This window comes from Ictalurus punctatus, chromosome 22 (genome assembly GCF_001660625.3).
Source record: "Ictalurus punctatus breed USDA103 chromosome 22, Coco_2.0, whole genome shotgun sequence".
NCBI lineage: Eukaryota > Metazoa > Chordata > Actinopteri > Siluriformes > Ictaluridae > Ictalurus > Ictalurus punctatus.
In genome coordinates this window covers 3588992-3612500 of record NC_030437.2, presented here as the reverse complement: position 1 = coordinate 3612500, position 23509 = coordinate 3588992, and the positions used below count along the sequence as shown (strand labels likewise).

The 23509-nt window shown below is 39.8% G+C and overlaps 3 protein-coding genes across 3 annotated transcripts in view; all 3 read right to left on the bottom strand.

Annotated features, from left to right (window-relative positions):
- The window catches only part of ela3l (elastase 3 like), a 4758-nt gene extending 2404 nt beyond the window's left edge, over positions 1-2354 (bottom strand). Inside the window, exons 1-7 of the mRNA XM_017451945.3 lie at positions 2224-2354; positions 1812-1900; positions 1620-1717; positions 1389-1517; positions 1097-1233; positions 792-937; positions 1-100 (exon numbers count right to left, since the gene is read on the bottom strand). The exon at positions 1-100 is cut by the window's left edge and continues 53 nt beyond it. Coding sequence (XP_017307434.1) covers positions 1-100; positions 792-937; positions 1097-1233; positions 1389-1517; positions 1620-1717; positions 1812-1900; positions 2224-2263 — 739 coding nt within the window. The 5' untranslated portion in view covers positions 2264-2354. The remainder of the gene's footprint in view (positions 101-791; positions 938-1096; positions 1234-1388; positions 1518-1619; positions 1718-1811; positions 1901-2223) is intronic.
- A 1992-nt stretch (positions 2355-4346) lies between these two features.
- Positions 4347-8403, bottom strand: pxmp2 (peroxisomal membrane protein 2). The gene is made up of 5 exons (XM_017451946.3): positions 8227-8403; positions 6558-6680; positions 6163-6325; positions 5483-5602; positions 4347-5105 (listed from the first exon to the last, which is right to left on the bottom strand). The coding sequence occupies exons 1-5, from the start codon at positions 8334-8336 to the stop codon at positions 5037-5039; spliced, it is 585 nt and encodes a 194-aa protein (XP_017307435.2). The 5' UTR covers positions 8337-8403; the 3' UTR covers positions 4347-5036.
- Positions 8404-10512: 2109 nt separating this feature from the next.
- Positions 10513-23459, bottom strand: usp30 (ubiquitin specific peptidase 30). Its single transcript, XM_017451944.3, has 13 exons — positions 23302-23459; positions 20835-20944; positions 19932-20216; positions 19371-19474; positions 19127-19225; positions 18971-19016; positions 18744-18838; positions 13804-13863; positions 13565-13651; positions 13050-13127; positions 12577-12787; positions 12300-12393; positions 10513-12145 (listed from the first exon to the last, which is right to left on the bottom strand). Exons 1-13 carry the CDS (start codon positions 23370-23372, stop codon positions 11938-11940), a joined length of 1548 nt encoding a protein of 515 aa, XP_017307433.2. The 5' UTR covers positions 23373-23459; the 3' UTR covers positions 10513-11937.
- Positions 23460-23509: the final 50 nt, after the last annotated feature.

Below are 23509 nucleotides of genomic sequence, written 5' to 3'. Positions count from 1 at the left end.
TCTCGTAGTTGCAGCCGAGGCCTGAGACGAAGCTGGCAATGCCGTGCACTTCCCACACACCCTGTGCGTTCTTACAGTTGAGAGGACCACCAGAGTCACCCTGCAGCACAGAGCACCTCAATATCAGCTTACTGTAAAGTTTCAGACTCTCTCTCTCTCTCACTCACACAAACACAGTAAGCTTCAATTAATGGTAAAAGTGTGTGTGGAGTTCTTTCTCAGTCGCTGTTGATCAAGAACGCTGATTCTAGATCTACTGCTGCTAACTCGCGTTATGTGCTGAAACTCGATGGAAGCAGACCATCACATGACTGAACAGTCAGGATATGTAAATATTAAATGTAGATATTTGCTAAATGGCAAAAAATAAACAAATCCCCAGAAAACAGCAGATATTAATGCATTAGATGAATTTGAAGTCTGGCAGAGAATCGGCAGGCCATATACCAAGCATTTATTGACGGAACCTCATTTATGTTGTCAAAGGGACCACGACTAGGCAGATATGATTCGGGTGATGAAGCAGCGATGGTACTAGTGTATCATACGAGAGCGGCACTTCTTTGGCTGAAACTGTCTCAACATAATTAGTTGATCACTGGTGTCCTTCCAAAAGAGACCAATTAAGACTTCAGTGTTAGTAAAATAGCCCTGCGTGTATGCAGTATTAACGGATACTGGCTTCATATGGAAGGTTTACATGGGAATTTACACACACACTCTCTCTTTGATGTTGACGTTAATCATTACCGACAGCCCAGTAACTAAAAATATCGAATGCTGTCACTCACGTTGCAGCCAGCGACGATGCCATCACCACCAGAGCACAGCAGAGTGTCTTTCAGCCCAGGACCCCACCAGTCGGGTTTGGAGCAGGTGGCGTGGTCGACGACAGGCATCAGAGCCTGCTGCAGCCTATCAGCGATGGGACCTCCAGCTAGAACACACCACAACTCGGTCTGAACACTCGAATTCACAATGCGTAACGATTCCAAAGGCTTTCTAAACATAAACAGTCACGAATAAAAGTCATCGGGTAAAACGCACTGTAGATAGAAAACACATCCTTCTCAAGCTCAGAATCACAACTACTTACTGGAGGTTCTGCCCCAGCCGGTGATGTAGCAGGGGTAGTTGTTGGGGAGGATGGTACCAGCAGGAGGCAAGCAGGTCAACCGCACGGTGTCGCTCAGGGTCACGTGTTCAGTGAGTTTAATCAGAGCAACGTCAAACCTGAATTCACAATCACATAGACGAGCACGAGAGTCACATCGTCGTGTACATCGTTTAACAATGGTTGAAGTGGTGGAATGCTCACAATGGTTTTTAGTCTGATGGTACTCTTAGTCACTGACCTAATGAGATGACTACAAAGCGCTTCTTCTTACCCGAAAGCTACAAAGATGGGGTTCCACTTCTCATGAACGATGATCTTCTCAGGAGTCATGGCTTTGGATCCAGCCTCCTGTTCCACCAGGTTGTATTTTCCCACATACACACGGTAGGTGTTCTGTTTGCTGCGAGAGAGAGGGAGGCAAAACATTTAACATAGTCCGGTAGCAGGTAGCTGCGCTGTCTTACGGAATCATACTATACTATCAAGAAGTAGACCATCATACTTGATACAATGAGCAGCGGTCATCACCCAGTTGGTGGCGATCAGCGATCCTCCGCAAGTGTGTCTCCACTCATCATCTCGCAGGTACTGCAGAGAGATCTGTGGAGAAAAAAAACAAACAACCTGTTTGCAGATCCAGACACAAAGAACAAAGGAAAGACAGGGAAATACAGAGAAAAGAAAGAAGGCTTACCTGCCAGGGCCAGCTGTGAGGAATGGCGTCCACTCCATTGACCACGCGGGTGGTGAGGGGCTGGATGGGGGGAACACCGCACCCCAAAGCTAAAGCATCAACACAATAATCAGTCAGTTCATTACTAATGTGGTGGTGTGTTCCAAAAAAGTTTCTCCCTATCACTAATGTCTAAGATTAAAATTACACAAAAAGGTGGTGTTGAATTGTCTCGCGTCGCTTATGTGAACTCCAGTTGAACGGCTCTTGCAAATTTGCCGCGAGATCTAGTTGTACAATTTCCTTACAATTTGTTTTGGGATTTTTTTTTTTTTTTGTCGTCCAGTTTGCATCTTTTAAAAATTAGCAAAGAATGGTGAATGAAAAGCAAAAGCGTCATGTGAACGCCTGTCCAGATGTTGAGGCTGCTTACCGCCAGCGATGAGCACCGATGCCAAAACGAATGGTAGCATGTTGACTTGATTCTGCTGACACTTACACGTCGAGTCAAATTATAAATCCTTCTTCTCCCAACAAAGCTACGCCCCGTTTATAAAAAAAAGTATGAATTTGTCGATCACCCATTGGATAAAAAACTATAATTAGTTTAGAAGGCCGTGTCATGTTTTGTGCAGCTGGTTTCCAGACACAAATTCTCATGGCCTTCACTCTGCACTCCCACAAAACTATTATACTAGGTAATTTATTTCTTGAGGAAAATGATGCAACATTACATTTCTGTGAGTGGCAAAAGTATGTGCACTATTGCTTTCAGTATCTGGTGGGCAATAACTGTAACTAAACGTTTGGGGTATCTGTTGATCAGTCCTGCACATTGGCTCGGAGGAATTTTATCCCGTTCCTCAGGACAGAACAGCTGTGGGATGTTGGTGGGTTTCCTCACATGAACTGCTTGCTTCAGGTTCTTCCACAACATTTCTATTGGATTAAGGTCAGGGATTTGACTCGGCCGTTCCAAAACATTAACTTTATTCTTCTTTAAACATTGTTTGGTAGAACGACTTGTGTGTTTAAGGTCGTTGTCTTGCTGCGTGACCAACTTTCTCTTCAGATTCAGTTCATGGACAGATGTCCTGACATTTTCCTTTAGAAATCGCTGGTAGTACTACAGAACTCATTGTTCCACTAACGATAGCAAGTCTTCCTGGCCCAGATGCAGCAAAACAGGTTCAAACCATGAGACTACCACCATCATGTTTCACAGATAGGATAAGATTCCTATGCTGGAATACAGGTTTTTTTTTCCCCTCTCAGGGATCTAGATGTCCCAATGATAATGCACAGTGTATCACAGTATATGATCTTCAGTGAACGGGTTTCCATTTTGAACCTTATTAACATATATATCTGGTGGTGGTGTTTTTTCCCACCGAAAGCCATTTTGGTACATTATCTGGGTTAAAGCAGGTCAACACATGGCGCTTTCTCATGTCTGAAACAACTTGGCCCATGTCTGATGAACGAAGTCTGCAGCATTAATTCTCTGGACTATTCAGATTCAGAACTGAATTCCTAATTAATTTAGATTTTGTTCTAATTCAAGAAAACTGTACACGATCAAGTCTAAGCAGCAATTCAATGGTGATTATGGATGGAGGAAAACAAGCTTCTTTATTATCCTGTTGCAATAAACGTATTTATGGTCCCAAAGGTGCTTCTGATGAGGGTCGGTTTTTATGGGATTCTATTAATATGACTGAAAAAGACAAACAAAAACTGTTCAAGTAAAAAGAAAAATCAAGGGAAACTCCATTTCTATCCGAATGGTTGTAAGCTAAGATTTGGAGGACTACAGACTGTACCTTCACAAGTACAATGCAACTAGTGTGTGAAGGAAGTCAGGAAAACCTACTAAAACTGCACTGGGCTTTTCAAAGCAGGAAGTGTGTGCCCTCTACAGGCCATAGTCAGAACAACACCTCAGTCCTGAACAGACTAAGAAGGAATTACTGATGTGGTGTAAAAATATATATTTGTAAACAAAATAACTAACACTTTAAAGTTTTAAAATGTTAGTGGTTAAAACAGCAAGACCAATTCGTTTGTTTTTTGCTGTAGACTGAAGACATTTCGGTTTGAGATAAAAAGATGAAAATGAGACGAGATTTGCGAATTTCAGCTTTTATTTCCTGAGCAAAATATTTGAATATGTGACTGACAGGTGTTTCTTGTTACCCAGGTGTGTCCTGAGATTGACTGTTTAAACAATAAATAGGTCTGAACATCTGCTCTTGGTTTGAACCTTCGCTTTCGCCTGTGAAGACTGCATTTGCTGTTAAAAAGGTTAAACCAACATGAAGATCAAGGAGCTGTCTATGGGAGCAAAGCAAGCCATTTTGAAGCTGAGAAAAGAGGTCAAATCAATCAGAGGCATTGCACAAACATCGGACATAACCATTACAACAATTTCGTAATGTCCTGAAAAAAAATAATAAACCACTGGTGTACTGAGCAGCAGACACCGAACGGGAAAACAACAGCTGATGACGGAAACATTGTGAGAGCTGTGAAGAAAAACCCCAAAACAACAGTCAGTGACATCACCGCCAACATTACAGTTTTTTTATTCGTTAACGGAAGACACATCATGTACACCTGACCAATCAGAATTGAGAATTCAACAGCGCTGTGGTATGACACATTTCCTCCATTTCTGTAACCGTAAGCTCCAAACATACGTGTGGTTGTAATCAATAAAAGCATGATTTAATGAGTCAAATTATTATTATTTTTATTATTAAACATCTGTACAAACTTATAAAATGCAGTACTATAATGAACACAATGCTACGATCAGTGTTGACTGAGACAGTGGTACAACAGCATTAGTGCATTATTACTGTCAAAATAAGAATTAACACTGTTTCACTTGCTTCGATACAAATTTTCACGTCTGCAAATAATAAAAAAATCAGTCGGCTGAGGTGTGAAAATTATGAAACCAGATGTTTTTTGGATATTTTTTAAAATAAATGTCGGCAAAATGGGTGTGCATTACAGTCGCTCATTAACTCTGTGTGATTAAGCTGCCGATCTTTCGAAGAAGCCATCTGCTAGTTCCTCTTCATGATATCTAACGTGACAGTAGTTCATGCTCTTTTTTTTTTTTTTAGAAAGCTTGGAAAGTCAAACCTGATCTAGTACAGCGTCTTTTAAAAAAGGCACACACTGGTTTCGTTAGTACTGACCCCCACGTAACCGTACTTCAACATTAACTCTGGGGTTTCATTTCCTGACGGACGTGAGGTAGGCGTTCCAGAACAAGGCGATCAGGTTGGCAAACAGCACTCGAAACTGCAGAGAGAGAGAGAACAAAAAATTTTTTAAGAAAGGACATGAAATGGATCTGTCTCACGATCCTATTTTTAACACACGTACGTCTACGTCTCTTTATTTCCCTTCATTGCTATCCTATGGGTTGTTTGATGACTTTAACAGCTACAGCAACATTTCTTAGGCAAGATCTTGGACGTCTAAGGGATTGAGTCAACATTACTGTACCCAGAATGCACTGTGACTGTCTAAACAACAACAATAAAATGAGCAGATCTTATTTTTTAAACCCGGCCAATAAGGAGGAGGACGATTGAACAGCGTCTTTACTAACCTGTTCGCTCTGACGGCAGACACTGGATATCTGACTGCGTCTTATTTTTTGGTGTCAGACTCACCTGCACAGGCACGTAGTTGATGTTGACGAACTGAAACGGTGTCCAGACTTTCCAGTTCATCTTGAGAGCAAGCCAGAATCTCGCTTTCAGCTTATCCTGAAGGTCTGCGTTGGTCTTCCCCTACAGCGAGCCATCGGATTTCACATTTACAACAGCAGGAGGCTATTTAAGCCATGCTTGTAGCTTTTTAAAGGCATGAAAACGCTCATTTTAGGCATAATTGTGTGCTACTTCACCATACTATTACTATTCTGTAGTATTCTGTCATAACATCATCTATCAAGTATTTACACCAATCAGCAAGAACATTAAAACCGCTGACAGGTGACGAGAACAACATTTATCATCTCGGTACAAGCAAGCAAACAGTCGGTTCTTGAAGTTGAGGTGTTGGACGCAGGACAAATGGGCAAGCGTATGGATCTGAGCGACAAATTGTGACGGCTAGAAGACTGGGTCAGAGCATCTCCAAAACGGCAGGTTTATACATGCATATATACATATGATATATATGAAATGTGTTCTGAAAAACACATACATATGTGATATTGTTGGATTTTGTCCAATCAGACTCAGGTGCCAGTGTTTCATAGATCAGCGCAGTGATATACAACAATGATGAGGGCAGAGTGAAATCCTGAAGCGTCTACTGAAACTCCTAGGACAAGGTGTGTGTCTACCTCCAACGTGTTCATCACCACAAAGAAGAGGAGGAGGAAAGCCGGGGCGAAGACGAGTCGCTCCAGCAGGAGGCGCTTCAACATGGAGAAAGGAGCCGAGGCTGGGAACAGCAGCTCCAGCAGCTGGTAGAAGTAATGACTCAGTGGACCTGTGATGACAAGCCTGAAAACACGAAATCGCACGGTTAAATACCGACACGGAAACTGATCTGAAGTAGTTTCCTTGGTAATTTAGCACAACAGAGAACAAATGTGAAAACAGCCCATTGTAATACCGCTCATTCTGATTCGAGAAAGACGAGCCAGCTTGATAATTACTAACGCACTAATCTGAACAAATAAATGAGGGCTAAACCCAAAGAAATTGAGCACACGTGGTTGCCAGATCACCATACCCGTACACAGCGAAGCGGACGGGTCCGTAAACGTCCACGTCTTTCCCGGACTGACCTTCTTTCTGCTTTTTCTTGGACTCTAGAGCTTGAGAAAGCAGGTTTCCCAAAGCAGACAGAACAGCACTGAAAAACATAACACAGGAGACGTTTTCATTTGGAAAATCAGTAACGTGTTTGTTCTTTGCTCTGGCGTGGAATCATCTCCATAGGGTCAATTCACCAAAAAAAAGGCCGCGCGCAAACAATCCTGGAGTGCAAAGATCTATTTGTTCACATCCGAACATGGTGGAAAAGTTAATACGTAACATATCTTGTACATGGATGTTTCCGAGTTTGAATCAGTGGGCTGATGTGTGGCACTGTACATGCTTTTTACTTTAATTGGATGAAATATATATTTGGCTGGATAAGTATTAGAGCTAACAATGCGTTGTTGATTTCTCTACATTATTATTATTATTTATAGGACTCTCAAAGTGGGGTCCAAGGACAATGAAGCATAACCATGGGGTACATGTTTCTTCTAATGATGTTACAGCGATGGAACACATGACAAACCAACAGTAACAAATGTTATACATACCGATCGGCAAGAACATTAAAACCACCTGCCTAAAATTGTGTAGGTAACACCAGAACAGCTCTGAACACGGCGAGGCACGGACTCCACAAGACCTCTGAAGGCGTGCTGTGGTATCTGGCACCAAGACGTTAGCAACAGATCCTTAAAGTCCTGTAAGTTGCGAAGCAGGGCCTCGGACTCGATTGTCCATCACATCGCACAGACGCTTGATTGGATTGAGATCTGGGAATTTGGAGGCCGAGTCAACACCCTGATCTCGTTGTCATGATCTTCAAACCGTTTCTGAACAATTTTTGCAGCATTATCCTGCTGGAAGAGGCCACTGTTATTAGGGATTACCGCGACCATGAAGGGGTGTACTTGGTCTGCTGCAATGTTTAGAAAGGTGGTACGGGTCAAAATAACATCACCATGAATGCCCGGAACCAAGATTTCCCAGCAGAACATTGCCCAGAGCATCACACTTCCTCCACCAGCTTACATTCTTCCCAGAGTGGCCCCAGGTAAGTGACGCACACACGCGCACCACATGATGTAAAAGAAAAACGTGATTCATCAGACCAGTCCACCTTCTTCCGTTTCTCCAAGGTTCAGTTCTGATGCTCACGTTCCCACTTTCAGCGGTGGACACGGGGTCAGCATGGGCGCTCTGTCAGGTCTGCAGCTCCGCAGCTTCCCCTTTGGACCAATTTTGGTAGGTACGAACCACTGCATATCATGAACACCCAGCAAGACCTGCCGTTTTGGAGACGCTCGTCTAACCATCACAATTTGTCAAAGTCGCTCAGATCCTTACGCTTGCCCATTTCTCCTGCTTCCAACACATCAACTTCGAGATCTGACTGTTCACTTGTTGCCCAATATACATATATCCCACCGTTGACAGGTGCCATTGTAACAAGATGATCAGTGTTATTCATTTCACCTGCCAGTGGTTTTAAAGTTATGTCTGATCGGTGGTTATATTAATAGATATTGTTATATATATATATTTTTATAGTTGACTCTCAGGATGTTTCATCCAAACAACCCACCCCAAAACCTTCAAGTAGGACTTTAAGTGAGTTAATAAACAAGCCAACTGACCTTGTAACAGATTTGGTGATGATCGGATATTTCTTTAACAAGTGTAAATACTGCAGCAGTAATCTGCTGGGCAAAGCCGGGTCTCGGATCGGCACACTTTGCGCGGGCATTGTGGTTATTGTTTTTCTACCTTGGACTGCAGCAGTGTAGCTCGAACTGCTCCAACGCTCAGCTAATGAAGGCCACATGTGAGCAAGAGGCGGAGTCAGGGTTGCCAGGTATGCGTACCAAAACTCAGCTTTTGGTACGATGAACACTGTAACATGTAAAATACACTAAATTGACACTAGGGGAGAGTGGGGTCAGTTGTAACATTAACCAGTCTTGTAAATCTTGAAAAACAAAACAGAATGAAACCAAAGGACAGAAAACATGACAGCTGACACTATGAATGTTATTGTATAGCACAACTCACCAGATGAAGAACTTTCTTTGCTAAAGTCGAATCATGGAATGGCGCGTGTTTAGTGACGCGTCGTTCGTGAACGATTCGTCCATTTTGAACGGATTTGTAAAATGACTCGGGAACAGTGAGCTGTCTCAGAGTGTTTGACCGCGTATACACTCATAGGTTCTGTACAGGAAACAGAGATGATTAGTCGATTAGTCCGTTCTTCCGGTGATAGCCTGAAGATTCGGCTAAGCTATTAATGAATCATTTCTGCTTCTCATAATTCGGCCTTGGCTGCGTTAGCCTATAGTTGTTTTTTTATTCCAAATGCGATCAACGTTTGCGTAAGTACTAGATGTGTTGGGGAATTTAACACGTAACATTTTAATTATATTCTGAACGAGATTCAAAGACCCGAGTCAGTAAAATGATCCCGAAACTACCCTTTTTTTTTTTGAAACAGGACGTGTTGAGGTGCTGGACTGATTTACACAACAGCCAGTTCGCGTTCAAGACACACCCCACCCCTCACAACAAGCTTAATATAGAGACTAGCGAAGATTTTAACAAGAATCGCTTCTCAACTGTGAATGACTTCTCACCTACGCACGTTGACTTCGATGAGAACGAAATCCTACACAGCAAAAATGTCATTTATTTCAGGATCGTCAACAGGAAGCATCCGGTGCATCTGGATGGTACGGTTGGAACTCATTTTAAATATAAAGCCACTTTGAAAATCTGACAAACCAGTTCACAGTTCACAACATAATATGTTCATACAAAAGTAGATTTTATTGTGTTGGAGTTTGCCATAAATTCCACACACACCTTCACATGTAATCTGTTATGTTTTAGCTGATGTTTAAGTTTTTTTTTTTATTTCGGAAGATATAATAATACATCATCTCTAAGACAAAACAGCTACTAGGCCAGGAGTTCAGGACAAGCAGATTTAATCTCCAGGCTATTAATAAGGAATAAAACACTTTCTAAAAAAATATTCCACGTGGTGCGGTGTGACGAAGCAGGGTTACTGCTAATAAATTACAATTATTATGGACAATTATTACAATTATTATGGACAGATATATTAGAGACACCTTTCATAAATGTTAAACCCATGTCTCCTTAAACAAAACTTCATTCCTTATATATATATATATATATATATATATATATATATATATATATATATATATATATATATATATATATATATATATCTATCTGGGTTTACACAGACATCCAGTCTTTTTATGTTCTTGATATATGAAACATTGTATTGATTCATTTCCCTTCTGGGATTAAAAATGTGTTACTGTACTTCTTCAGAATGTAGTGATCATTTAATCATTGCCACAGTATGCTCATATATTTAATACTAACTGTAGGGAATATAATCCTATTCATTAAGTGGTTGCAATACAAAAAAAATTCTTAAAACTTCATTAATCCAACGTTGATGTTTGAAAGGTTTCGTGGGAAAACCGCGGAATCTGGCAACACTGTGCAGAGCGAATCGCGCGGTGGGCGTGGTTATTAGCGGTGTCCTGATTGGCCTATTTGCGTTGCGTCTAGTCAGTAGTAGATTCTACTTCCGTAAATAAAGTACAAATAATAATTTTAAAAAAAATACGTCTGAATGAGATTCTGTAAAATACTGCTATGTTATTTCGGAGGAAAAAAAAAAACCATTTATAATATAAATTACTATGGAACCAGCACGCGAGCACACCTGGCGCTGTGCTGATTTGTTGACCACTCAATTATATCCGGTAGCACCGTGCTTCGCAAAACACGTCAGCTACGCCGCCATCTTGGAGAGGGCAGGTCTTCAACAAAAGAACTAGGAATTATTAATGATTGACTGACCTATCGCAAACCAGAGAGGCTTTACAGTTGCAGAAATTTATTTAACATCGTTTACAATTGAGAAAACATTCCAAAAAACCTTACAAATCATACACAGGGTAGGAAGTTATCATAAAAATATCTCAGTGCAAATGGTTTAGCATATAATTAGCTTTTTAATTTTTTTTTTTTTTGGAACAATACTCGCCATTGAGCCGTTTCCACCTGAACCGATATAAACACTGAACAGATCAGTTACACACACACACACACACAAATACATACCTTCGGTTATTTCTCTTCTTTTTTTTTTTTTTTTTTTTTTTTACCAATCACCACAGCAAAGATCTAAAAAGGTTTAACAATGATAAAAATTCAGGACCATGGCTCCTTCTTGTCTAATTAAAGCTGCATCTGGACTGGAAGACTGGCACGGCAGAAGCAAACCCAGCTCCCTCATAGGTTTCGCTACATAATGGGACATAATTAAGAGACTGATGCAGGGTCACATGATCAAGAGGGACAAGAACAAAATGTTAAACAAAAACAAAAAAAACAATGGATGTACAACATCTTATAAAAATTGACATTTGAGATCCAGTACTCACTCACTCTCTCTCACACACACACAGACAGATTCATTAGCAGCTAATAATCCCGGGCTCCGTTCTCCACGTACACTCCTAGTACAAAAAGGTTCCACCCAACACCCTGAAGCGTTCTTGTTTCTCTGGGGGAAAAACCCCTTTACGCTTCTTGAAGAATCATTAAACAAAAAGGTTTCACGACTGCTGAGTATCAAGAGTGTACTATAAAGTTTAAAGTACATTCTCCTTCCTGCATTTTGTATCAAAGTCCAACACCTTCAGCACACCAAGACCGGCAGACGAAGCTTACGTCGTCTGGGTCCGAGTAGAGCTGCTTTAGAAACGCTAGGCCCCTTAACCATCCAAACCACCTCTTCTCTAACAACACTGTGGTGGAACACACCTGAATCCAGTATCAGTGTTAGACTTTCACTTCTGCTTCTAGATCAACGCTCTTCCTTTGAGGTACTTCATAGCTTTTTTTTTTTTTTTTTTTAAAAGAAGCTTCCGCAATGAATAAAGTGCAAAAAATAGCATTACACCAGTAAGAATCAGAGAAACGGGTTCGATTTACGGAAGCCTTAAGAGTTCTTCGGCTTAAATCCTATCGGCTGATTGGATAGCTGCGTGATTGAGCAGGCGTATAGAGTGTTTTTCTCGTACCCAATACAACCCGTAACTATTCACAGAGCCGTTTTTTCACTCAGAAACCTCCTTTGTGAAAATCGTCACCGGGTCCTCTTTTAGAACCCGCTTCGTCGGAAGCTTTTTTTTGGTAAACTCAGCGTGTCGAGGCAGAGTTCTCTCAGCTACACGATCTTTTTAATGTTAACACGGTCTCCGTAGACCCATGAGCCCGGATCTGGTCGTTCCCTGGGTTCACCTGCGCACACGCTCGTAGAACAGCAGGTACGCGCTGGAGGAGAGCACTTCCTGCAGGCTGGCCTTGCGCACGGACTCGTCCGACACCCACAGCCACTGCGGGCCGAACGACGCCGGGCCGCGGCGGTACGTGACGAAGTGACCCGAGTGCGTGTCGCCGTGGTGCACGAGCACCGCAGTCAGCCGGAACAGGTACTCCGACGAGCTGGAGGAACGTCACAGAAAGAAACTGAGTGCGCACGCTGAAAAAAACTATTCATTTTAATTATTCGAGTGACAATATGATGCTGACACCAACGTGTTATTATCATGATGCACATTATACTACATATACAAAGACAGGTGGGACAGTTTGTTACCTGAAGTCGGACGGAGAAAGGCCGAGGAGAAAGGCAGAGGAAACGCTGCCGTTCGACAGAGGCTTGTTGTTGTTGTTGTTATGGTGCTCTGGGTCTGGACATAAAAACAAACAGCGTGACGTTGAAACACACGTCACACTTTCCCCATGAACAACTATGTCAGACCTTATACTGCTACATCGCTACCTACCCACACACACACACACACACACACACACACACACACACACACACACACACACACACACACACGACGAGCACTTTATCCATCTCTCACCGACTCCGTTGGCGATGTTTCGATCGTGCGGTTCTTCCACCGTGGGTTTTTTGGCCCTGCTGGCCTTCTGCAGTCTCGGTGTGGTGCTGTTGTGTTTATAGCGGTCCATGCTGAGGTACTCGGAGAATTGAACATGCTCGTGTCGCTTAATGGGAGCGCCTTCGGGAGACCAGGTGAGTCTCTGCAGGTGAATACACAAACACCGGGGGAGCTGCACACACACACACACACACACACACACAGAAAGGAAAAAAACAAAAATCAAGCATGTTATTTATAAAGTACACATTACACAGGTTAGCGCTAGCAGAAAACTAGCCGTGGAGCATGTACAGTAAAGCTTTTCATCAAACACTGTATCCTAAACTGTATTTTAATCTCTCTTAGCCGGTCTGTATTTTCTATCCCAATCATTTCTTCCTGGCTTAAAGGAAAGCGTTTGTCATTATACCTGTTTAACGAACGCGACCCACCTTTCCGAGTTTAAGCTGCTTTACGAATGTCGTCCTCTGGCTCTCCAGAACCTGACGGGCCTCAGTCTCAGCCTGTTTCTGAACACACACACACACACACACAAAACCAGTTTCATGAGCAGCTAGGTTTAATCCCAGACGCTAGAACATCTGGATGCCACAGCCCGCATTCCTCTGACTAAACCTGTAAGTGAAATAAAGTTATAGCATTGTACGGTACCACACTCTTTGTTTGTTTATTGTTCCATTTAACGTTGTGGAATGTGGACAGCCGTTTCCTGTTATCGCAGCGATAAACTGTTGTTCACAAACCTCTCTAAAACTTGACCATTTGTCAACAGTTACACATTTTTTAAAAACATTCAACCTGGTTTACACTGAGCATCTAACAGTTGTTACTATAGAAATGACAACATTCATATAAACCTCGCTGCTGGAACCACTGGCGTCTTCGATCTCTCGATCAACACTTTCTGACCAATCAGCACGGAGCACGCCGCACGTTAATAGCCTACCTTGGTGCAGTTCTCGCACTCCACCTCTTGAATCATTTCCGAGGAGATGAAATGCTGAAGACACTGATCCAGAGTAACTGGCCGACCCTAAAGGACAATTAAAAACACACACACACACACACACACTCACTGCACTGGCGTTTAATCTCCTCAAATCTGTATCCATTGCCAATTAAAAACCGATCATGCGCCAACTCCTACAGCCTTATCATATGAATCCAAAAGTGTGGTGTGCTTACCCACTGAACGGCAGGAATGGACAGCGAGAGGCTGTCGAACGAATCGTAACGCACCGGACTCTGCGCACAGAGATGGATGTGTTATTAGGAAGCATATACAAAGTATTTATTAAAGTGTGTCTAATTATATATAATCACACACACACAAACAAAAGTATCACCCCTTTATTTTTAGAGAAAACTACACCGAGTGGTGTCAGTTGAGGACTGATTTTTTTATTATTATTGTGTGCGCGCATGCTGGAACCTGATTGGCTCTTATCATTTATAGTGTCCCAGCATTGTGTTCAACACTAACTTTGATTTTTCACTGAGATGTTCAGACATGTTCTACTATTTATACAAACTATACTATATTATAATGTATTATACTGTTCTACACCATTATTAATACTATATTATAGTATACCATACTGTACTATTTTATACTGTACTCTACCATACCAATATATCATACTGTACTATACTGTAATATACTCTACTATACTGTAATGTACTATACCGTAATGTACTATAGTATACTGTAATACTGTACTATACCGTGCTATATTATACTGTAATGTACTATACTATACCATTCTATACTATACTGCAATGTACTATACCATTCTATACTATAATGTACTATACTGTAATGTACTATACCGTTCTATACAGTAATGTACTATATCATTCTATACTATGCTGCAATGTACTATACTCTACTGTAATGTACTATATAATTCTATACTATACTGTAAAGTACTATATTATACTGTAATGTACTATATTGTTCTATACTGTACTGTAATGTACTATACCATTCTATACTATGCTGCAATGTACTATGCTCTACTGTAATGTACTATATCATTCTATACTATACTGTAATGTGCTATACCGTTCTATACTATACTGTAATGTACTATACCGTTCTATACTATATTGTAATGTACTATACTGTTCTATACTATACTGTAATGTACTATACCGGTCTATACTATACTGTAATGTACTATACTGTTCTATACTATACTGTAATGTACTATACCAGTCTATACTATACTGTAATGTACTATATCATTCTATACTATACTGTAATGTACTATATCATTCTATACTATACTGTTCTATACTATACCATTATATACTTTACCCTAATGTACTATTGTATACTGTAATATATTATACTGTAATGTACTATACCGTAATGTACAATACTACAATGTACTATACTGTTCTATACTATACTGTAATGTACTACACCATTCCATACGATACTGTAATGTACTATACTGTTCTATACTATACTGTAATGTACTATACCATTCTATACTATACTATGTAATGTACTATAGTATACTGTAATACTCTACTATACTGTACTATACCGTGCTATATTATACTGTAATGTACTATACTATACCATTCTATACTATACTGCAATGTACTATACTGTTCTATAGTATACTGTAATGTACTATACCAGTCTATACTTTACTGTAATGTACTATACCGGTCTATACTATACTGTAATGTACTATACCGTTCTATAGTATACTGTAATGTACTATACCGGTCTATACTACACTATGTAATGTACTATACCGTAATGTACTATTGTATACTGTAATATATTATACTGTAATGTACTATACCGTAATGTACAATACTACAATGTACTATACCATTCCATACTATACTGTAATGTACTACACCATTCCATACGATACTGTAATGTACTATACCGTTCTATACTATACTGTAATGTACTATACTAGAATGTACTATACCATTCTATACTATACTGTAATGTACTATACCGTTTTATAGTATACTGTAATGTACTATACCATTCTATACTATACTGTAATGTACTATACCGTTTTATAGTATACTGTAATGTACTATACAATTCTATACTCTACTGTAATGTACTATACTGTTCTATAGTATACTGTAATGTACAATACCAGTCTATACTTTACTGTAATGCACTATACCGGTCTATACTCTACTGTAATGTACTATACCGTTCTATAGTATACTGTAATGTACTATACCGGTCTATACTACACTATATAATGTACTATACCGTAATGTACTATTGTATACTGTAATATATTATACTGTAATGTACTATACTACAATGTACTATACCGTTCCATACTATACTGTAATGTACTACACCATTCCATACTATACTGTAATGTACTATACCGTTCTATACTATACTGTAATGTACTATACTAGAATGTACTATACCATTCTATACTATACTGTAATGTACTATACTGTTCTATAGTATACTGTAATGTACTATACCAGTCTATCTATACTGTAATGTACTATACCGTTCTATAGTATACTGTAATGTACTATACCGGTCTATACTATACTATGTAATGTGCTATACCGGTCTATACTATACTATGTAATGTACTATAGTATACTGTAATACTCTACTATACTGTACTATACCGTGCTATATTATACTGTAATGTACTATACTATACCATTCTATACTATACTGCAATGTACTATACCATTCTATACTATACTGTAATGTACTACACCATTCCATACTATACTGTAATGTACTATACCGTTCTATACTATACTGTAATGTACTATACTAGAATGTACTATACCATTCTATACTATACTGTAATGTACTATACCATTCTATACTATACTGTAATGTACTATACCATTCTATACTATACTGTAATGTACTATACCAGTCTATACTATACTGTAATGTACTATACCGGTCTATACTATACTATGTAATGTACTATACCGGTCTATACTATACTATGTAATGTACTATAGTATACTGTAATACTCTACTATACTGTACTATACCGTGCTATATTATACTGTAATGTACTATACTATACCATTCTATACTATACTGCAATGTACTATACCATTCTATACTATACTGTAATGTACTATACCGTTCTATAGCATACTGTAATGTACTATACCGTTCTATACTATACTGTAATGTACTATACCAGACTATACTATACTATGTAATATACTACAGTATACTGTAATACTCTACTATACTGTACTATACCGTGCTATATTATACTGTAATGTACTATACTATACCATTCTATACTATACTGCAATGTACTATACCATTCTATACTATAATGTACTATACTGTTCTATACTGTAATGTACTATACCATAATGTACTATACTATACTGTAATGTACTATACCATTCTATACAGTAATGTACTATATCATTCTATACTATGCTGCAATGTGCTATACCGTTCTATACTATATCATTCTATACTATACTGTAATGCACTATACTGTTCTATACTATACTGTAATGTACTATACCGTTCTATAGTATACTGTAATGTACTATACCATTCTATACTATACTGTAATGTACTATACCAGTCTATACTATACTGTAATGTACTATACCGGTCTATACTATACTGTAACGTACTATACCGTTCTATAGTATACTGTAATGTACTATACCGATCTATACTATACTATGTAATGTACTATACCGGTCTATACTATACTATGTAATGTACTATACCGGTCTATACTATACTATGTAATGTACTATAGTATACTCTAATACTCTACTATACTGTACTATACCGTTCTATAGTATACTGTAATGTACTATACCATTCTATACTATACTGTAATGTACTATACTGTTCTATAGTATACTGTAATGTACTATACCAGTCTATACTATACTGTAATGTACTATACCGGTCTATACTATACTATGTAATATACTATAGTATACTGTAATACTCTACTATACTGTACTATACCGTGCTATATTATACTGTAATGTACTGTACTATACCATTCTATACTATACTGCAATGTACTATACCATTCTATACTATAATGTACTATACTGTTCTATACTGTAATGTACTATACCATAATGTACTATACTATACTGTAATGTACTATACCATTCTATACTATGCTGCAATGTACTATACTCTACTGTAATGTAATATATCATTCTATACTATACTGTAATGTGCTATACCGTTCTATACTATACTGTAATGTACTATACTGTTCTATACTATACTGTAATGTACTATACCATTCTATACTATGCTGCAATGTACTATACTTATCTGTAATGTAATATATCATTCTATACTATACTGTAATGTGCTATACCGTTCTATACTATACTGTAATGTACTATACCATTCTATACTGTAATGTAGTATACTATGATGTACTATACTGTTCTATACTATAATGTACTATACTATACTGTAATGTACTATACTAGAATGTACTATACCTTTCTATACTATACTGTAATGTACTATACCGTTCTATAGTATACTGTAATGTACTATACCATTCTATACTATACTGTAATGTACTATACCGGTCTATACTATACTGTAATGTACTATACCGGTCTATACTATACTGTAATGTACTATACCGGTCTATACTGTACAGTAGTACAATACATACATTAAGTACCGTACTACAGTACAGAGCTTTTCCATACAATTGTACTATACTGTACTGTATTATAGTGTACCATACTGTACTGTAATGATTTACTATATTATGTATTTTATGCTGTACCCTATTGTACTATACTGTACCAATATATTATACTATAGTGTACTATACCATTCTGAGCTTATCTTTACTGTGTTCTTCACTGTATTATACTGTACCATACTATATTTTATGTTGCTGCATTGCTATACTGTACTATATACCATATCAAATTGTACTGCATCATTCAATACTGTATTATATTTTACCATTCTGCATCGAACTCTACCGTAATTTATTGTACTATATTGTATTATACTGCACTGTAATATATCGTATCTTATCATTCTACACGGTACTACACTGTAATGTTTTAAACAATATCGAACTGTATCATGTGTGCTTTGTGAACACCTGGCGCTCGCAGCGTTTGCAGGCCATGTAGCTGGTCAGGCGTCCGTGGAACGGGTGCTGTCCCCTCCACAGGTTGGGAACGGGATGCAGAGGACCTGGACCGAGAATTCAGGGAAAACTACACATAAGCTTGCTAGAGGATTTACAGACGGCCTGCTAAATATTAATATCTGTTATCAAACTAAGTATATCAGCGGTTACGAGTTGGGCAGACGCTCATGTCTCACCTCGACTCCAACAGCTAACGGGGTCCGGGCTCGTCTCTGCCTTTTTCTGAAACAAAGAGGGTACAACGCATTAGTGAGAAATCTCATTTAAGAGTACTAATAATATAAACACAATACAACAGTCTTGCACGAGTTAATTGCAGTGCAGTGTTTCACCTCCAGCGTCTCCATGTCAAACAGGTGAGGGACTCTGGGCTGCCGCTCGCGCTCCTCCTCCAGTGACGATGTGAGGACGTGGAAAAGCTCGTGAGCGTCCTGAGGACAGAGGTAATGTTACGGGCCAGTTACCCAGATAAATGCGATAAAAAAATCACGAGTGTACATGCTGTAATGTAAATGCTGCGAAGAAGAACCCGACAGGGGGTTGCCAGATAGCGTGAAATGATCCTGCGCAACTTGCCTGTTCCTCAAAGGAGCTGATGTGCCATCTGTACAGACGAAGAGCTTCTAAAAGACATCCTGCGTCCAAAACATCATCCTCTCCTGGATCAGAACTGGACAGAGCTGCAAGGGAAAAAGGCTATGTTTTAAACAAGTGACAAATTGGAGAAAGCAGGAAAGAAAAAAAAAAAAAAAAAAACAACTAAGAAGGAAGAGAGGAATCCAGAATGAGTAAGACAGACGTCTTAAATGAGAGAGATATCCGCATTGTAAGAGAGAGGTAGAAAGTAGAGGGTCAATCGGTTTTGTCCGTTGCAGTAGTGGCTGAGAAGGGTCCGCTGTCGTCATATCATTATCTCATACTGACGAGAGCGGCCTCTAGAGGCCAAATAAAAACTATCACTGACCAATTTTGTCATGTTATTTGAAGTGGTTTTTTTTGGGATGTCTATTTTTATTTGTTACTTTTTGGTTCAGTTTGGGTGTATATATTTTATTTACTTTAATACTGATTAATAGTTACTACATAGCATTTCTATATTTATTTCAATAAGAGAGGAGTCAGATGGACACAGTTTACCTGTAAGCAGCTGCAACAGTGTTTTGGAAACCCGCGTGTCCGTCTGCGTGTCCGTCTGCGTGTCCGTCTGCGTGTCCGTCTGCGTGTCCGTCTGCGTGTCCGTCTGCGTGTCCGTCTGCGTGTCCGTCTGCGTGTCCGTCTGCGTGTCCGAGCTGGAGAGACGGGAGTTGCTGTGGGAAGTGAAGTCCTGGAGCCAGCTAATGAAAGGAGGACACGTGGCCAAACCCTGCAGCAGTGCGTTCAGGAAGCACGTGTTTCCCAGGTTCAACAACCCCGGCACCATGCCTACAAACACACAGGAATGCATAAGCATTCGTGTCATTATATATCAGGAATTATCCCATAATGCATCAATCAGGGTTTGGTTATAGTACATCAACTAGACTTAGTATTGAAGCAGTTACTTCTGTTATAAGATGGTAATTTGTGGCAGTAAAAGGGATGCATGTGGTGAGCAGCAATACTGAAATACACTGTGGTATTGTCACAATGCTCAATTTCTAAGAAAAGGGCCCAACGTGTGCTGACAAAACATTCCCCAGCACCAGTTCCACCAGCCTGAACTGCTGAAGCAAGGCAGGACGGGTGCACGTCGAGGTCAAATTCCAGCCCTACTCTAGATCCAAGTGTGGATTGTTCTACAATCTCAGCCTCAGACTCTCTCCACATATTCGTACACATGACTCGAGTTTGGCGGTCTGTAATTTCCAGTCGAACTAGCCAAATAACCCTTGAGACCTGTCAAATCAATATATGATCACTGGACTGAAAACTATTCACGGCATCCCTTCTTAAGAAGTTCTGTTCATATTCGACTCTGCGGCAAGTTAATGAATGAAAAAGTGCCAGATTCTCTGAGCAATATCTAGACAGATGCTGGAACACCAGGCGTGTGTGTTTTACCTCTCCTCCTCTTCTTCCTGTCTGCGCTGGGACCCCAGAGCACATACACGCCCACCGCCACAGCGGCAGCGATGCCTCCAATCACACCCCAGTTCTTCATTACCCTATACCTGAAAAAAAAGAAAACGATGAAGGATAAAAAGAATAATACGAATGTCACTATATATGACTTTTCTGCATCGTTCAGTGTTAAAGGCTGATCTTAAATTGCTCTCCATTCCCTCTATTTATCTGTGTACTACATCAGGTACTACCACTACAACCCACTCCCAATATATACACTGTAATATATACAAATCTACATTAAATATTAAATAATGACTTCTACACCCTATATAGTGCACTACACATCTCCACTGGGGATTTGGAACCCTACGCCCTATGACCAATGGCATCACTTAAGAGTAGGGAATAATGTTTTCTAAGCCATTAGTGTCCAATAGACGGATATTTGGGACTCTGGAATTTTCCATGCTGCGTAGTGCACAATATAAACCCATAAGGAGGTCATGTGAAAAAATAAGTAGACCACATGGAAATTGACTTTTTTTTTGTTACGTATTTGGAAAAGTAAACATTTGATTCTCTTTGAAACAATACCCACTAATAAAGTTGATAGTGTATCAAATGACACACAAAAATGACATTTTGTAGTAATTTTCACAATTTAAATGAACAAAAAACAGATCAGTCACATGGGAAAAAATCAGTACACCCCTATATTGATCACACAGTTACATCCATAGTATTAGAATCAGGTGAAGCTCAGGTGCCAGTGACTAGAACCTGCTTAGGGAGTGCAGGTGGAAACGATCTTATTTATACTCCTCTCACATAGTGTTTGGTGCCCCCTTTGCTACTGAGATGTGGGGTATTATCATGCCAAGATCTGAAGAGTTCTGAAAGGCCTTCAGAAAAAAAGGGTTGCGGATGCCTATGAGTCTTGCAAGGGATTTAAAAAAGATAAATAATTTGAAATACATCATTCCACTGTAAGGCAAATAATCTACAAACAGTGCAGATTTCAAACGCCTGCCAATTAGTCCAGGACTGGCCGTCCCAGCAAATTCAACCCAAGAGCAGACCATCTGATGCAAAAACAAGTCTCCAAGAACCACAAAATTTAATCACAGGATCTGCTAGTAAGTCTTGCAACTGTTGGGGTCAAAGTGCATGCTTCTACAATCAGAAAGAGATTGCACAAATTTGACCAGCATGGGACACGTGCCAGGAAAAAGCCTTAACAATGCTACAGTTTGCCAATGAGCATATGGGCAAAGACCAGGCCTTTTGGAATAATATTCTCTGGACAGACGACAACAGCAGACATGTTTGGCTCAGACCAAAGACAGCTTTTCAGGAGAAGCACCTCATACCAACTGTGAAGCACGGTGGTGGACATGTTATGGTTTAGGGTTGTTTCACTGCCTCAGCGACTGGACAGCTTGCATTCACTGATTCAACTATGAACTTTGCATCGTATCAAAGAGTGCCTGAGGATAATGAGGCCATCTGTCAGAGTTGAAGTTGAACCAAAAGTGGACCTTTCAACAGGATAATGATCCTAAGCACACAAGCAAATCCACCAAGGAATGGCTCAAAAAGAAGAAATGGAGGGTTATGGAATGGCCTAGTCAAAGCCTGGATTTGAATCCCGTTGAAATGTCGTGGGGGGATTTGAAACGGGCAAAACATGCAAGAAACCCCTCAAACATCATGCAACTGAAAGAATGGAACATGGAACATGGAAGAGTGGTCAAAAATTCCAGCAAGCCGGGTGGACAATTCTGCAAAGCACCTACAAGAAGTTATTTCTGCTAAAGAGGGCAATACTAACTTCTGAGGCCAAGGGTGTACTTACTTTTTCCACAGAAGAATATCACATCTATTGATATTTCTGTTGAATAAATGATTGAAAAAGCTCATTTTCCTTGTGGTTTAATTCAAGTACGTCAACTTTATTCATATGCACTACTTGCTTGTCCAAATATGTCCAAAAAAAAATCCCAACAATTTCCATGGGGTGTACTTATTTTTTCACAAGACCGTACATGAGACACAACCTACAGACAAGAATGTGTGTTGTTTTTTAAAATAAATAAATAAAATAAACAAACAAACAAAAAATGCCTTTTAAAAATATACCCAAGTGTCGGTTTAGCTACGAATATATTTATTTATTTGTCACAATCAGTCAGTTAAAAGCAGATAAGTCTAAAAGAAACGGCGGGGAAAACAAAACTAAACAAACAACAACAACAATAACAATAATAATAATAATAACGTCCTTTTGTTGTTGTGAGCAAATCAGCTGTGTTAGCAAAACTGGCTAATCTGAGCTCGTGCGCAAAATGGCACGCGCAGTCTGAAAGGGAATTCCGCGTTTGGACTCTCCGCATAAAGAGGTCCATGGAGGCAGCATGGAGTTACCCAGCAGAAAAGCGCACTACTCCTCACTTCTACAGACCTGGCAGACGACCGTGTGCGTAAAAACTCTCGGAGCAGCTCCTCTGTGGCCTCCTGTCCGCACCGAGACATCGTCCATCAAGCGGAACCTAAAGAGCTGCGGCGTTTGTTTCCGGTCGGACCCGAACACGAACAGGGACGAACCCACGGCCGCCGCTGGCTCAGTCCCAAAATGGCTTCCGCGAGGGCGTGGAAGCCCTTCATGTATA

What these genes read in the sequence shown, in the direction of transcription:
- pxmp2 (XM_017451946.3), bottom strand. Translation starts at nt 8,336, where the DNA reads ATGCCCGCGCAAAGTGTGCCGATCCGAGACCCGGCTTTGCCCAGCAGA. An exon ending in ATCACCAAATCTGTTACAAG is followed by an intron (nt 6,681 to 8,226) that starts GTCAGTTGGCTT and finishes TATGTTTTTCAG; the next exon opens with TGCTGTTCTGTCTGCTTTGG. An exon ending in GTCCGCTTCGCTGTGTACGG is followed by an intron (nt 6,326 to 6,557) that starts GTATGGTGATCT and finishes TCGTGTTTTCAG; the next exon opens with GCTTGTCATCACAGGTCCAC.
- usp30 (XM_017451944.3), bottom strand. Translation starts at nt 23,372, where the DNA reads ATGTCTCGGTGCGGACAGGAGGCCACAGAGGAGCTGCTCCGAGAGTTT. An exon ending in CGCACACGGTCGTCTGCCAG is followed by an intron (nt 20,945 to 23,301) that starts GTCTGTAGAAGT and finishes CTTTTTTTTCAG; the next exon opens with GTATAGGGTAATGAAGAACT. An exon ending in AAACATCGCCAACGGAGTCG is followed by an intron (nt 12,394 to 12,576) that starts GTGAGAGATGGA and finishes TTTTATGTCCAG; the next exon opens with ACCCAGAGCACCATAACAAC.